Raw genomic sequence first — 16,135 nt, 5'->3', positions numbered from 1 at the left:
TGAAAAGCGTCTCTGCCTCTCTCCCTGTCTCGTGCGCACACTCCTGTCCCTCATCCCTGTACTCCCGCATCCGTGACTCCTCCCCCTTCCAACAAACACCCTCCATCCTCCCTCCCTCCATCCCTCCTACCCTCCCTCCATCCTCCTGCAGATCAGCGTATCAGAGAGACTGCTTGAGAGCAGATGCGTTCGGCCGGTCCGTTTGTGGGATGCGGTGGAAAGTGCGCTGCGGCGCAGTGGAGAAGTGGAGTGCAGAGCGTGGAATTTAAACGCTGAGACGGCGAGGCTGCCGCGGTGGAAGTTCCCCACCACCATCAACCATCTTCAAACCACCACCGCCTGCCTATGTAATATTTATGACAAAAGGGGAGCGAAATATTCTGCTCACGTTTTGGGGCTGTCCGCCGGCTGTCCTGGGGAGCACCGGAGTGGAACCCGGTCCAGAAGCGGAGACGGACCCCTGCAGTAGGATGTAAACCAAGTTCCCACTCTTCATACTGGTGAGTTGACTTCTTAGCTGCATAAATCCATGAAAAACTGAAAAAAAAATAGAAGGAAAATACATGAAGGATTTTTTTTCTTCATATTTTCTCCGTGTCTAACAAATGAAAAATAGGGACAATGGAATAACTAACCCGATTGTTTGTAGTAGAATAGTCCTCAATGCAAACATGCACTTTGTAATCTGAAGTGTGTGAGTGCATTATTTTGTGATGCTGGTGGTGGTTGTTGTTGATGGGCTCCATGCAGTCACATGGACGGGCCACGCTTAACGCGATACTCATTTTGGGGGTCGCATGCATCACTTCCCCAACTAATGTCTGCAACTGTATTGTCTCGCCCAAATTGCTTTTAAATGGCGTTAATCACCCGGGACAATCATGCACCTTGGCATGCGTCATCTCCATGTTCCTCTACAGGTCTCCTAATTGGCACATTTGAATTGGAAATGTGACATGATTTGAAAAAGCATGCCACCAGTGTGTCACATATGTGCTGATGAGATTGGTGAAATTGCACGGTGACAGCAGCGTGGTGCAAAAGTAGCATCTCATCTCATTAGGATGACGCCAATGCTCAAGGTCCCAATTAGCCGTATGCATAGCAGGTGTCACGCGATCGCTGAGCACCAGACCGCCGAGCCTCTGCTCAACTTTACATTCATTGCTTTTTGTTTGCATTTTCTCTATCGAGACGCCATCCTAAACCCATTTTTATTGTTTTTTGCTGAGTGGAATGGCTGCCGTGGGATGTGGTTCGCATGTGGGCATCACAGTCAGGAGATCTGGGTTTGAATCTCGGTGTGAACTTCACATGGTCTTGTGTAGGCTACTCTGCGTCCTTCCACGTTTCGAAAATGTCACTCATCTATCATCATGTGATTGACTAGCGACCGTTCCAGGAGATACTTCTTGTCTCACTCAGTCAGCTGGGATACGCTCCAATTACCTGCAACTCTAATGAGAATAAATGGGATAGAAAATGGTTGGGGGGGAATTTGCAGCAGTGTAAAAGTACACTGATGTCTCTTTCGATTGCTTTGTCCGTCCGTCTCCTGGAGCTCAATTAGGTAATTAAATAAAAACTACATTATAAACAGAACAATATTAAACACAATTTAATATCTATCAACAAGGTAATTTAAAATGAGGGAAGAGTTTTAAAAACAAACACTTTTTTGTCATATTTGTTAAACTGGCTTTCGTGATTAGCCAATTAGTCATTATTTGGATTTGCAAGCAACCACCACGTCAGAGGTGAAACAACCTTTGGAGGTATGCCTGCTCTGGAATCTTAAGGGCTGACTTATGCTATGTGTGCGTGCCCCTGAGTGCACAAGAAATGGCTGACAGCTCATCAGTTACATTTTCTTCCTCTCACTGGTTGTTTCTTGTAAATAAAATGGAAAATTGGAGGCACAAGATGGGGCCAGTGACGGCTGATGACACCCCCCCCCCCCCCCGTTCATTTTACTCATTATTCACATTAACCATTATAACAACTATGTCAAAAAATGTTTTTTGAAAGTTGCCAACTCCCATTTAATGTAGGTGCCATTTTATTTTATTGTTATTTCAGTAATAAAATGTTTATTTAATCATTCGCAATCATGTGGTTTGATGTTAATACGTCCTATTTAAACGCTTCCCTCTAAATTTCTCTTTTCGGTTCATTAATATGCAACCTCAGCTCCTGAGATCGCTCAGCCCAAATTGAACTTTTTAGTAATCAGAATGATTCAAATATGCAATGATTGCAAATGTCAACTAAAGCCCATCTCTCCTGCGCTGTTTACTTCAGCTGCATGTTTGCATACTTTCTCACTCTGAAATGATTAGAAAGTATTTTCCATTTGCTCTCCGCTGATGTATTTGCATTGCATGTGGGTCATTGAGAGTTTGTGTTGTATGCATGTATTTATAGAGATGCTTTGATGCTGCTTATGAGGGAAATGTTCCACCAGCAGTCACTCTGCAACCAGACGCCGCAGCGCCGCTGAGGCCGGCTGTCGTATTTACTTGCTCGCCGATGAGCAAAGTGATACGATGTGTGTCCACTTGTGGGCCTTTTCTACCTTTCACGTATGCCGTTGCTGAGTGGATGGCCGGACTCTCGCTGAGCCGATTAAAGAGGCGTCCCTCGTGTGCAAGATTTATGTAAGCGCTGCTCCATTGTCATACAAAGGAGTCCTCAAAATGCTTCTTGCTTGCATTGGATTCAATATAGATTGCACAGTATTTGATCTAATTGACTGGGATTTTAATTATTCAGATGAGGTGCAGTTTTTGGATAAGGTGTTTTTGCCTTAAATTGGAGGCTGCAAAAAATATTTACTATATACACGATCAGAATTTTTGGTGCAAAACAAAGAAAATCCAAAAAAACTCACCTAGCCTTTGTTTTTGCAATGTCAAATTAACAACGCTTTATCACCTGTTTAGTAAACAGCACGGCTCGCTGAAGAGCGCCTGTGTGTGCAAATGAGAAGGTGAAGAGATCTTAGCGCAGTGGGACAAAAAATCAGGTGGATGGTGTATAAAAAAAAAAAAAAAAACAGATACCCAATATATAGAAGAGGCAGAGCGATAAATCACAGCAGCACAGTGTTGTGAGCTGGCTGAAATTGACTATCAAGAGCTGGGAAAGTATGCTTGTATGGACTACAGGGCACGTATGAACACTTTACGGACTGAGCATGAGCCATCTGCTGCACACAATGTGGCTTGCATGTGTATGTCAGAAATTCACCTAAGTGCTTTATTTGGACTTTTAACACTTTCTTAAGACATAAACTGATTGCAATGTTTCATCAAAGTGCGATATACTTAAAAAAAAAAAAAAAGTCATCCTACTTCTACTCTGAGTTAGCATCAAAAATGTTTTCATAAGACAATCACACTTGATTTTACCATAATTATATTTTTCTTCTTCCAAGCTGGTAGTGACAAGCTTATATTCTAAAATCAGGAGTGATTTTCACCCAAACTGTGCATCTAAAATTGCTGCCATTACGTGACGGAATGATTTAAGTACACAATGGCTGACTTTGTGTGTGCTGCTCATTGTTATTCCTTTTCCTTGCTTCAAACAATAGTGTTGTTTGTCATCATGACCTTTGTTTTTCTAACACTGATACAACAGAAAGGTCTTGGCCAAAGTCAGCTGTGATAAGCTGTCGCTAACCCGTGACACTAATGACAACCAGCGCTATAGAAATAGTTGGACGGACAATCTTGTATTGTCAGTCGTCTGCTCAACCCATTGCTCTTGTGTTCCAAGGTTGTTGATACTTGAATCATGACAACAAAATGGCTACGATTGGTTCTGAGGGAGGTGGGGTTGGAAGAGAAGCCATAAAATTTGAAGGACACTTCTGGCATCTTTAAAAAATATTCACCACATTCCTTTTTGATGGATAATAATCTTATCTTTTCATTTATAAGATGAACCCGTGTTGCGTTTTCCCCGAGGTTCGACCTCCATCTGTCATGAAGGAACACCTGCAGGATGTGCTCACCTCTTGCCCAGCAATGTCCTGTCTGCAGTAGATAAATGGCAATAATTTAGTGCTAATTGCTTTGTTGAGCGAAACAGCTTAATCATGTTAACCTACCTCATCAGTTCCACTTCTTTGTTGTCACGTCTTTTCCTGTCGTGATGGTTCCTACTTGTTCTTCTCCTCCTTCCTGCATATATTTAGTAGCGTTGCATAACATGGTGCCTAAATATAACAGCACCAAAAATCAATTTTAGGTGCAGAAATAGCGAGTGCTTCTGCTATTGGATGTTGTTGGAGGCAAGTATGGACCACAACTATAAGAAGAAGCCTCGAAGAGTGAACATGTTGTAGCAAGTGTGAGAAAGAAAGTGGAAGCAGCCACATTATACGAGAAGAGAAGATTCCCCCAATCGTGCACTGAGAGACTGTCCGCTTTTGCCAAGTCGGCAATCGACAAAATGGCAAGTTTGGTTTTCTTGAAAGATGAAACTGTAATACTCTTCCTCAGACATAGACTAAACCAAATTCAAGGTGGGAGGCATTTTCCAAGTGTCCACTCCACAGCAGCAATCTAATTCCTTATAAACACACTTTGCGTGCTTTGTTCTGCATATTGTATGAAAATGAAGAACCAATTTGGTGTGGATAACATAAGATATAGGAAGTTCTACCATGTGACTCACAACGGAGGAGCCATCCACCCACTGGAAACATAACGGCACCCAAGTCCATTTATAATCATCAATGAATCAGAAAGCCGTCTGCTATCTGATAAACAGATGGGTAAACTAATAAAAGTTTACTTTTCAAAATATTATCCACAAATAACAATATGATAAATATAACCTGTACATCTCAAATGTTCTCTTTTCCTGCTTTCCAGGAAAAGCCTAATTGATTTATTAAGCTTCGGCCTTCTGCTAGAAAGCAAAAAAAAAAAACATAGAAAGCCAACCAGAACTTCTGAAATTTATTTTGGGTTAATCAGAGGCACTTTAATGAGCGCTGTCTCTCATTAACACATTTGGAAAAGATTGGTTGATTCTGAACACAGCCACATTCCAGTTACTATAAGAGGGTGTGCGCACTTGTGCAACCTCAATATTTCAGTCCTTTCATTTTACTTCCTCTCTTTTTAAAAATATAACCTGACATCAACAGGGGTGTGTGAACTTTTTCATATCTACAATAGCTAATAGAAGCGACATCCATAATGGAAATGTTCGCACGTAACCACCTGGCCGAGTGTGACTTGAAGGCCGCCGCACAAAAGCTTATTGAAGCCTTAGAAAAGAACAGCAAAGAGGCTTGTTATCACACAAGTCCTTGTTATCGTGAGCCGCGCCAAAGTGACAGATGACCTCGCGCAAAGACTTCTCCATTTAGTCACAACAACACAGTGCAACAGTTGCATTGTGCATTCCCACTGCGTACGCGTGTAAAATGGCGCTGTAATGGAACACTCAAGTGAGCAGAAGGTATGTAGGCGTCCTTGCCAGCACGCTACACGTATAATACACGCTCCCCCTTGATCATGATCTTATTGTCTAAGTGTCATCATCATCATTGACTGTGGGATGCGAGCGCTGACTGTGATTTCGGCATCTTTGCCACTTTATCTTGATTTCCTCCAGTTTTAAAGAAGTGTGATTGCGCGGCGGCTTTGATTAGAGCTTATTGATGGGCGGCACGTGTAATGGCAAAATTGCAGGCTAGGGACGTCATCGCCGCATATAATGTGCCGAGCTGCGCCGCTAATGAATGGCGGGAACAAATGAAATCCATCGAACAAGCTGTCAAGTGGTAATGATGTCTTGCACCCTGCGGACCGGCTGCCTAGGGACTGAAATCTTTTCTTTACGTACAGCTCACTGTATGGATTATCGGATGTGATAATTAACTGGACTTCTATTGCTTCTTTATTGATGATCTGGTAGATCAGTTTCAGAATATAACGTGTCAGGACGTCCTTGTTTTTCTTCAGCCAAAATGGCATGCGTTGATATTTTTTGTTATATTGTGTAAAATGTAAAAGTTACATTGGTTGTGTTCAGTATAGTAATTGGTTTAGTGAAGAAAACTTTGGACCACTTGCTGAGCTGAATGGGGATGAATTTACTGTGACTACATTATGCAGCCATCCATAAAGTTTCATTGCTCCAAATTGGTTCATGGAAACTCTATTTGCTCAGCACAGCGTGCCATAGGGGATGAAATATTAAATTTCTTTTGTAGTCGACTATAACGTGATGAAAGTCGGGAGTTATTAGTTCTTGTTGTCACACAGTTGTTGCCCACACGTTATTGGTATTACATTTTGACAACAAAGATGAAGTTTCGCTTGCCTCTTTTAGCCAAAGCTAGCAAGGCTAAACGCTATTCTCATCCACCACTAGCTTCTTTTTGTACTTTCCGATTCACACCAATGTATAAAAACTGTCGCTATATTGGACAGACATTTTCAGAGCTCAACTGAAGCTTTAATTCTTGAAGTAGCAAAGTCAACTCATTGTTGAACCCCTAATAGGTCCTGTTTTGTTTTTGCTCAAGCTTGCATGCAAATGGTGATTGTAGAATTTAAAGGTTAGTGTAACTCATTCACTTTCCTCTTTGAGATTTGAATATTCAGGCTCTTTCTCTTGTCACGGATGAGCAAAAAAACACTTAGTCATAACATTATGTGAGCGAGGTCACTGGCAACTTTCCCGACTGAATAGTAAGAAAACATGATGGCGTGCAACAAGCAGAAACGCAGACATGTGTAAGTCGAAGAGGGATGAAATGAGGAGCGAGGTGGCCCGACTGGGACATTTCCAAAAGGAGATGGATGGAGGTGGCAAGCAGGGAGCAAACATCCCCCGCCAGCGATCACACCACGCCGCATCCATCTGCGCAACCCCCCCACGACCCTTCATCCATCATCCATTCTTTGCACCTCACCTCCAATTTTTATCTAAACTTCCGTTAGCTACTCCTCCCAAGTCATTCGGCCGTTTCGTATGTCCTGCACTTCGTACAGCCATCCGTCACATGCCTCATCCGCAGTGAGCGTGCTGGCGGGGAGCATGTGCAAGGAGCCGTGTGGGTGTCTGTGGGTGTGCCGTGTGGGCGGCGGTGAGAAACTGCTTTGCACCAGTACAATTTGATAATTTGACACTGGGAGCATGCTGTTGCTGTTACATAGTGTAAACATTGTTTTATGAACCATTTCAAAAAGTTATATTGCAGAAAAATGGCACATTTGGTTTTATTCTAATATGACCAAAAAAAACAAAAAACAGAGGCAACTTTAATTTTTGGGAACAGGAGGGGCAGTGCCCCACCATATCCAACAGAGGGTGCTGTTTTTCCTTTTAAATGCGTACTGGAAGGTCATCGGTCTTGTTGTACAATATTTTGAGATTATAAACATGAATTGACTAGTTTGTGAAGTGGTGTAGGAATATGTCATTGAGAAGGCAAGAATAGTTCTGCTCTACTTACTATTTTTGATTTGGATTGTTTTCCAATCATGGCTGAGAGGTTTTTACGAGACTTTACATCTGCTACCATGGAAACGGAACCAACAGTGAATATATTCACTTATGGAATTAAAGTGTCTAACTTGTCCCATAATCCCCATTCAATGTTATTTTTCTTTTAATGTGAGCCATCTTGACGCTTTCTGTTCCTGTGAACACTTTATCCAGGGGCACAATGTCCTCAGCCCCATGTGTCATGCAAACAGTAGACTGGGTCTTTTCGGCATATGGGAATGTTTTGTATTGATCTATGAAGCAATTATTATGGCGCCAACATCCTTGCCAGCGGCTATGGATGCAATATATTACTTCAATCCCTCAGTCTTTCTTGTTGCTTTTCTTTTTTTTAATTCTACCTGGCTTCAAGTTACCACACAAAAATCTGAAATGAACAGAATCAATTGTTTTGTGCATTGCTGCATTTACTGGCACAGTGCATTGGTTCTTTTATTATTGACGATGGTTTTTGATGGTCTAAAAAAAAAAGTTAGGATTTAAGAAAGTGTTGCCCGAGTCTTGCACGCTGTAAGAAATTGAGCCACAGCATTGTAGCTATAGTAATCGTGGCGTTGAGGGCCTGCCACAGATGTTCCTAGCCACCTGCTGGTTACATGCCGTTTGCGCTTCGAGAAGACTGGAGTGAGATAATGAAAGCATCGATCAATTGTTTCACTGCGGACATCGGGAATCCGTAAGACAGGGTGCTGCATGCGCTATCATCCTGTTCCTTCCTTGGTTAGCGCTTCCCTTTCCCATCTTACCTAAATGTCAACTTCTGGTGTCGCGCAGAATCAAAGCATTCTCCTCGCCTCCCCATTTGTGTTGACATTTCACAGTGTAACAATGAAATAAATCCATAATAGAAGAAGCAGATGACAAGTTTCTCAAGGCTCAGTAAACCGTTCTACACAGCGACAATGCCTTCCATCTTGGTGAGTGTGTAGTCGGTTGGCACGCTGAGGCTGTGACAATTATCCCCATCACTAGGCGGAACCGGGATTTTATATTGAATACCGAGTGTTTGGCGAGAGGTGAGTATGCACTTCTGAAGGGGACGTTCAAAATAATAGGAGCGGTGGCTTGACACCCCGGCACGCAGGCAGCATGAAGGACAGGGTGCCTTCAAAAGTTTGTCAGGTTTTGCCAGCAGGTTCACTAGACTGGAAGTGCACTTTAAAAAAGCCCGAGTCGACAATTTCTATTATCGAGTACACAACAATAAAACATCCATCTATTTTCAATATCACTTGAGCTGTTTATGGTTATGGGAAATCTCATGCCACCGGGAAAAAAAAATGATAGCGATTTTATTATCAGCCGCTCGTTGATTGCTTTGATGGATTTGTTTTAATTTTGAGCTTTCATCACACTTCGTACTCCTACACTTCTGATTGAATAATTAGGCCCTCAGCAGGCATCAACAGAGCCTACTGCGGACCTTTTAACTTCAGTCTAAATAGAAACATCTAACACGCAGGCTCGGGGTCCCCTAGGACCAAGACTGAGAAGCACTTTGAAGAATTGCACGTATGCACATGGACCCTCTATTCATTTAACCTAACGTTTCAGTGCAGTCATGTATCCAAGTACATATGTTGAATTTAGATGCACTTACAAGCCCTTCAAAAGAAAGAGGCTCTTTTATAACATCTTCAGATAATGCCCAAATATTTACTATATTACTACGATTGCCTCGATTTCCCACAGCAGACATCGTGTAGCTCTTCTACTTCACTCCATTTTGTTTTTGTTCCCATCTGCCGTTGTCAACATGCATGGTTCCTTACTTTGTTCTCTGTGCCAAGAACAAAAACTGCTACATGTTATGCAAAAGCAATTTAGTCCCTGGCAAGAAACAAGTCTCAGTCCAAAACAAAAAAAGTAAACACGATATGGATGTGATTGGCTCGTGTCCGTACAGCACATGCGGCTTGGAGGTTTGCATGATGACAGCATGAGGTACAGTCAAGCCTTGACAACCATTAACATGCTGACACCAATAATCATCCTGCCAGCAGGGCCCAGGAAGCTACACATATTAGTGGTACACAGGATCAGTCGACAGATTGGATGTAACAAGGTTACCAAATTAAGAGCCTTCTTCTCTTTCGGGGGGGATTTCAAAATGTTAGTCGACATGTATTCTTTCAAAGCAGTCTCATTTCTAATCCGGACGTGCCGTCTCGTACCGTATAATCTCCGTACAAGTGTTTCTCAAAGTGTGGTATTTGGCTCCCTCTGGTGGCACATGAAAGAATCTCTGAATTAAATGTGCAAATGGAGCATACGTATTTATCAGCCAGTCTATTTTTAGTACTATTTGTTTACAAACGTTTATGTGTACATTCGCCTGACTATACTGAACGCAGCGTGAATTTATGTTGGTCATTTTTTGAGGTGGTACGACGCTAGTATACTGGAATGTCATTGGCTGGCTCACATGTCAAACATTTCACATCGGAGTTTAAATAACATAAGTTGACCTCTCTGGGAATTTCATTCCCAATGTTGATCACAGTATAAATGATACAGACTTTGTACTGTATTTTCCCCATCGGCAGGTTAGATCGTCATCTACCTCCAATGAGGGCTTTGACATTTCCCCTCAAAGGCAGACAGTTTCTTTTGTCTGTGTCCCTTTGAGTCTCGTCCCAGCTCATCACACACGATGTCCATTATCACAAAACTGGCATTGTCATTGTTGCACTTAGTCAGAGAATGGCATCAATTACACTTGGTGAAAGCTTCTTTGCCTGCTCATTTCAACAGTTCTCTATTAACCCCTTGTTAAGTGATAATGGCATCTAATGAGGACCTGATGGCGGCCTGACAACTGCAGAAACACGGTGCAAAATCTTCTTTTGTAAGAACATTGTGTCGTTTGTACCAAACAGCTCGTTCATTTGGGATTAATTAACACTTTTGCTGCCTCTTTAAAGATCTGTGGCTTCTCAGTGATTTTTGAGCCCAGTCATTTTCTCTGGCGTGATGTGGTAGTGCACTCCTCATCTCAAACTTCTCCTCTTCTCCTCTTGCAACAAACGATATTGTGACCTGTGTCACTCTAAATTAACAACAATCACAAGTGTTGGTAGGTACCACTTCAAATGTGATCACAGGTGTCTGTGAGAGGACGATAGGGAGTGTGTTTGCACGCGCTCTTGCCCGAGCTCGTCAGATCGATGATGCTTCAAATCAATGCTCCAGCAACACGGCGAACCCCGTGGAACCCATTAGTGGATTAAGATGAACCACCGTTCCATTCGGGACAAACTTCTGCTTCCCTCTTGACAAATGGGAGAGGAAGGTGTGAAATAAAACAAAGCGAAAAGGGCGCACAAGAGGGTGAGAAGAGCAATTATGCCAGAGAAAAGGTCAACAGTGGGGCAAGGCTCAACAAGGCACCATCTTTACACAGAGGAACGTCAAATGCGGTCCAGGTTTCAAATTGGAGTGAGCTCAAGTTCATGCATTCACTTTGTAATTCATTCATTCTCGTTAAAAGGTTTCACTGTAGTTTAGAGACTGTATTAAAGGATTTTATATCACGCTGGATGTCCCTTTATGACAGTTGGCCTTTCCTACTGTATTATCTTCACAAGAGCATGCAGACAGGCATGAATACTGTCACCTTTATGCAAAACAGTCTGTCTCTTCCAGTTGAAGCAAAGTGGGAGCAGATTAAGATGGGATGTGAGGGAGGGGTGAAGAGCTGCTCTTTTTCTGATAGGCTTGTTTATGTGCCACTGTCTGTGGATCATTGATCCATTCGTCTTCATTACGTCCCCCTGTGAGAACTATTAACTGCTGCCACCCTCAGTCGGGTGTCTGCGACGTTGACATTCAGCACACAGTCTCACGCCCATCCCGCTACCTTTACTAAGGAAGGTTGAAGCTGACAGTTTTATTCCGCTCGTTGTATTTTAAATGATCCTTTTACGGCGTATTGGCATACCCGCCGTTTAAATCAGCTTTTATTCTCATCAAGCTGTGTGCAATTTGCAAGCGAAAGATACCCGCTAGTGGGCTAGCTAGCGTTCCTGTGGGTTTGCGGACCACACACACACGTTCTGACCCATTTAATATACATTGCATAATCATGCATCCGCCTACTCAGCTTGAACAGAATGTTATATTATATTCAGTGCACAATTGGAAGTATTTCTGGAAGGGATTTCAAACTTGTGTGTCTTTTATAAATCTATTAGCTGTTCAATGATCCCCTGCTAATGCGCACAAATCAAGACTCTGCGGAATGTTTCCCAACCTTTAGTGAGCCAACGCTCATCGTTTGCATAAGACAAATTTCACGGCACATTATGATGATGTCGCCCCGATTTACTCACAAATGTATTTAGGATCTGGCAACAGAAGTTGGACTTGAATAAAAACACCTCTTCTGTTTCTCCTCCCCGTTTGTTTTGTTCGCAGAAGATCACCCTGACACCCCATCTTCATCGATGACGATGAATTGGCGTGGTAGCAGCTGTTGCTATGTGTAAAGGAGTGCCGCGGCACCAATGGAGACCGAAGGCTATCGTGACCTCCCGGAGACCAGCGATGGTCAGGGGGTAGGCCTCCTGGATGGACGGGGCGGGGGTGGAGTGGAGGAGGACTGGAGCGCCCCATATCCGCTTGGCTTCCAGGTGTCTTTGACCACAGTGCTGATACTGGAGCTGGTCCTGGGCTTCAGCAGCAACTTGACTGTACTCGTGCTTTACTGCGCCCAATCCAACCTGGTGGATTCAGTCAGCAACTTGGTCACCGTCAACCTCCACGTTCTGGACATCCTGGTGTGCGTGTTGTGTGTGCCGCTGACGGTGGCCGTCATCCTGCTGCCGGCCAACGGAAGCGGCGTGGGCAGCTTGGCTACGTTGTGCTGCTTCCACGAAGCCTGCGTCACGTTCACCAGTGTGGCCACAGCTGTTAATGTGCTGGTGATCAGTTTGGACCGCTACGACATCTCTGTGCGTCCAGCCAGTCGGCTCCTGAACCCTCGCCGTGCCGGACTGCTCCTGGCGGCCGTGTGGTTCGTCTCTCTGGCCGTCTTCTTCCTGCCTTTCCTTGAGGGTGACTTCTTCTCTTCTCAGGACAGTGAGGATGAGGAGGAAGGGGGCCCGAACAATGACCTTGAGTCCATTACAGGACCGACGACACTTTTTTCTTCCCTCGCACCTTCGGTTTTACCCTCAACATACCCGTCCTCGGCCTCCCACCACCTTTCTCCGATATGGCAGAACAGAACACTGCTGTGCATCGGGGGGCAAGGCTACTACACGGGAATGGCCATGTATTACCACTTGTTGCTCCAAGTGCCCTGCTTCTTCATCGCTGTGGTGGTCATGCTGTTCACCTACTCCCGCATCCTCCAGGCGCTCAACATCCGAATAGGTTCCCACATGATGAGGAGTAACCGTACAAAGGACTCGACCTGCAGGATACGCTGCAGGAGGACCAAGAAAAAGGACCTCAGCTTGCCAACAGAGGTAGTGTCCTCCAATCAGAACCAGAATCTCTCTCATCCTCCCCTTATTCCGTCTCCCACCCCGACGCCCACGTCCCCGCCGCCGCTCTCCTCCATGCCCCAGGGGATATCCGACAGCGGCGCAACGGTCACGACCGTCAGTACGGCTGCCACCACTCCCGTCGCCACCACACCTGCCACCCCTGCTTCTCCGACTCCTGCTTCAGGATCCATGCAGACCCACGCCACCTCCCCACTCCCGGCTTCCTCCGTGGGTGTCCAAGCTTCGGTTTCTGCGATCATTGCTTTGAGACGGGCCGTTCGTAGACACAGGGACCGTCGGGAGCGCCAACGTCGTGTCCTTAAAATGTCCCTAATCATTATATCCACCTTCTTGGGATGCTGGGCTCCGCTGTCCGCAGTCAACATTCTGATCCTGTGTATGGGCCCGAGCGACGGTTTAGTACGGATCCGTCTTTGCTTCTTGGCGATGGCTTACGGAACAACCATTTTCCATCCTCTGCTCTACGCCTTCACAAGGCAGAAGCTTCGCCGGGCCCTGAAAACACGAGTCAAGAAAAGGGTGGTGTCCCTTCTTCAGGTGGACCCAGCTCCCATCGGTGGGACGGTTATTCATAACTCCTGGGTGGAGGGGGGAGGCCAGAGGAAGAGTCGCAAGCCCCGAGTGGAGGCCAGCGACGGCACTGATCGATGCCTCACCGAGGCGGTGAGGGAATGACATTTTCTGTTGATGAATGGTGTGTGTATATCCTTGCATGTGTGTGAGAAGCCATTCGTTTACAAAGGACAGATCCCACGACATCTGGCAGATGAGGAGCCCAGAGTCATGGGGTCCAAACAAGAGCCACCCAATGTAAGCTAGTTGAGCGCATTGAACTGTCTCCATGGCAGCATAGGGAACACATAATGGTGATACCACACCTGAAAATGTCCCACCATCGAGCAGAAGTTTTGGATGATTATTTAAAAACTGCTTTTCCAAGCATGTGCACAGACAGAATCACAACACATACACATACACTGCACACTGATCTGCGCTTAGTCATTAAAAAAAAAAAAAAAAAGCACACAAACATCTAGATCTATCTGCACATGAATTCTCAGTGAGAACAAATTTTGAAGTCAATCTTTTTTCTTTCCTCCCTCTTCTTTTCAAGCCTTAATTGGGTTCATGAAATATGCGTGTGGTGCTGAATGTCTTGTTTACAGAGGTAAGGGTAAGACTTCACAAATGAGTGAAACGTTATGGTCAGTAAATGCAAAGAAGTTTACAATGTGAAATTACCAGCAAACTGGTACAAATAAAAAAAAAAGTTAAAAAATAAAGAGAAGATATTTAATTTGATTTACATTAGAGCAGAACAGAATTCATTTCAAAGGCATGGCTTTTTTTTTTTTAAACAGTTTTGAAAGCCGCATAGGAGATACGGTGGTCCCGGTGTTGTGTTTACGTGCGTGTACTGAAATGAGCTAAGCGTTGACCCTCTTAAGATGTGAACAAAAAGAATGTGAACACACAACTGTTGGTTTTCTATTCACCATACAGCTAACACAACAGCGTTGACTTTAACTATGTGGCTAGCTAATTATGTTTTAACTCTGTGTATATGACGGGCCACTGTATCACTTCAGCTTTTCAATGGATCTCAAAGGGCAATATTTTGTGAACAGTCCATTTGAAATATCTCTGTAGTCACAGCAGGTCATTTACTAGTTCCTGAACTGCTGACATAAGGGAAAATCATTTACTGTTCCATTTGAAACTCTCAATTTGGACTGAACTTTGAGACAGATGGGCCTTTGCCATCTCCAGCACTGAGTCCTTGACTATTTACACTGTACCTGTGTTTCTCTATTTCCTCAGGGCTCAACATTTACGAACTTGCTGGACATGAAATAATAGAACCAGCCCTCAATTCCCTATTCTATTGTGTGTGTTGCTGTAAGTAAAGATTTATGTCACTTCTTAGGTAGAGAACACATCAAAGTTTATATAAACTCCTCAAGGCTTGGAAACCACCTCAGGTTTTGGGCTATCTTCTCCATTATACTCTCACTTTTTACACTAATGGTAAACCAAACAGAAGTCACTTGTGTGTTCATGTACATTTTTCAGGGATGTAAATATTGAAGTGTCAGATTTGGGTTTTAGTAAGAGATATTTCTTTTTCTCCCAACTCCTTTTTTTTTGGTTAAGATCATCTGCCGGACAGAAAGAGAGCCATTGTGATGAAATCAGCTACTGTAAAGAGATACATGTAATCGTATTTGTGTTAATACTGTATGTGTGTAAATGTATATTTATGACCCCGTGTATAGAGAAATGTTAGTATTGTATAAAAATTTATATTACTGTGTTATTGTATAGAACAGAATCTGTATTAAAATGTAATCTATGAGTTGATCCATCTCGGCTTTTTGTATTTGAATGAATTGTCGACAATGAATCTCTTTTTGTCTGCAAGATTTGACTCAGTCCATTCCAGGACACCGGTTAACAATCAGTTGACAATCAATGTCAATGTTTAAGATAAATGAAATGTTTTTTGTTTTTTAACCAGAGGTTTTGTTGCTGTACATTTTCTTGGGAAATCAGCAGGGGGTCATCCTGGTGGGGGTGACTGCCATCCTTTCATTTTCCCCAGGACCTTAGCTGTCCTTCCCTGTCAGTGTCTTTGCTCTCCGCATGTATTTGATCCCTAAATTTAGAATCTGTGTCCCAGATACTTGTGGTATTTAGTGATGATTGTCATGAACCTTCACTAGTCATTGAGCTTGTACAGTTCAAATGCACTTCTTTGTGCTGACTTTTTTATCCCCCTTCCGCTGTACCAAAGCAAACCTCTCCGTGAGTCTGTTCATACCATCCATGCCCTTCTTCTCATCCCCAATTTCCTCTCGTGCTTCTCCTCCTGCTTCCCCGGTGCACCGTTCAGCATCGCTCTCATCTCTTATCTACATTTGGGCAGTGGGGAACAGCTGCAGTGTCTTGGAAGGAAGGAAAGTCACCTTGAAGGATGAGAGAGGAACCAAAAAAAAACATGAGCGAGCGAGAGAGTGGAGAGAGAGAGAGGGAGGTGGGTGGGGGGGGCTGCCGTGCGAGCTGGCATCAGAACATTACATGACTAA

At 43.8% G+C, this 16,135-nt stretch overlaps 1 protein-coding gene across 1 annotated transcript; it reads left to right on the top strand.

The window, feature by feature from the left end:
• Positions 1-154: 154 nt before the first annotated feature.
• Positions 155-15,410, top strand: LOC119123284 (G-protein coupled receptor 22-like). Its single transcript, XM_037252282.1, has 2 exons — positions 155-500; positions 11,953-15,410. The coding sequence occupies exon 2, from the start codon at positions 12,042-12,044 to the stop codon at positions 13,722-13,724; it is 1,683 nt and encodes a 560-aa protein (XP_037108177.1). The 5' UTR covers positions 155-500; positions 11,953-12,041; the 3' UTR covers positions 13,725-15,410.
• The last annotated feature ends 725 nt before the right edge of the window (positions 15,411-16,135 follow it).

This window comes from Syngnathus acus, chromosome 5 (genome assembly GCF_901709675.1).
Source record: "Syngnathus acus chromosome 5, fSynAcu1.2, whole genome shotgun sequence".
Taxonomy (NCBI): Eukaryota; Metazoa; Chordata; class Actinopteri; order Syngnathiformes; family Syngnathidae; genus Syngnathus; species Syngnathus acus.
Note: the sequence above shows the minus strand (reverse complement) of the source record. Positions and strands in the feature narration are given on the sequence as shown.

Bases quoted from the DNA above. Each gene is read 5' to 3' on its own strand.
- LOC119123284 (XM_037252282.1), top strand. From the start codon at position 12,042: ATGGAGACCGAAGGCTATCGTGACCTCCCGGAGACCAGCGATGGTCAG.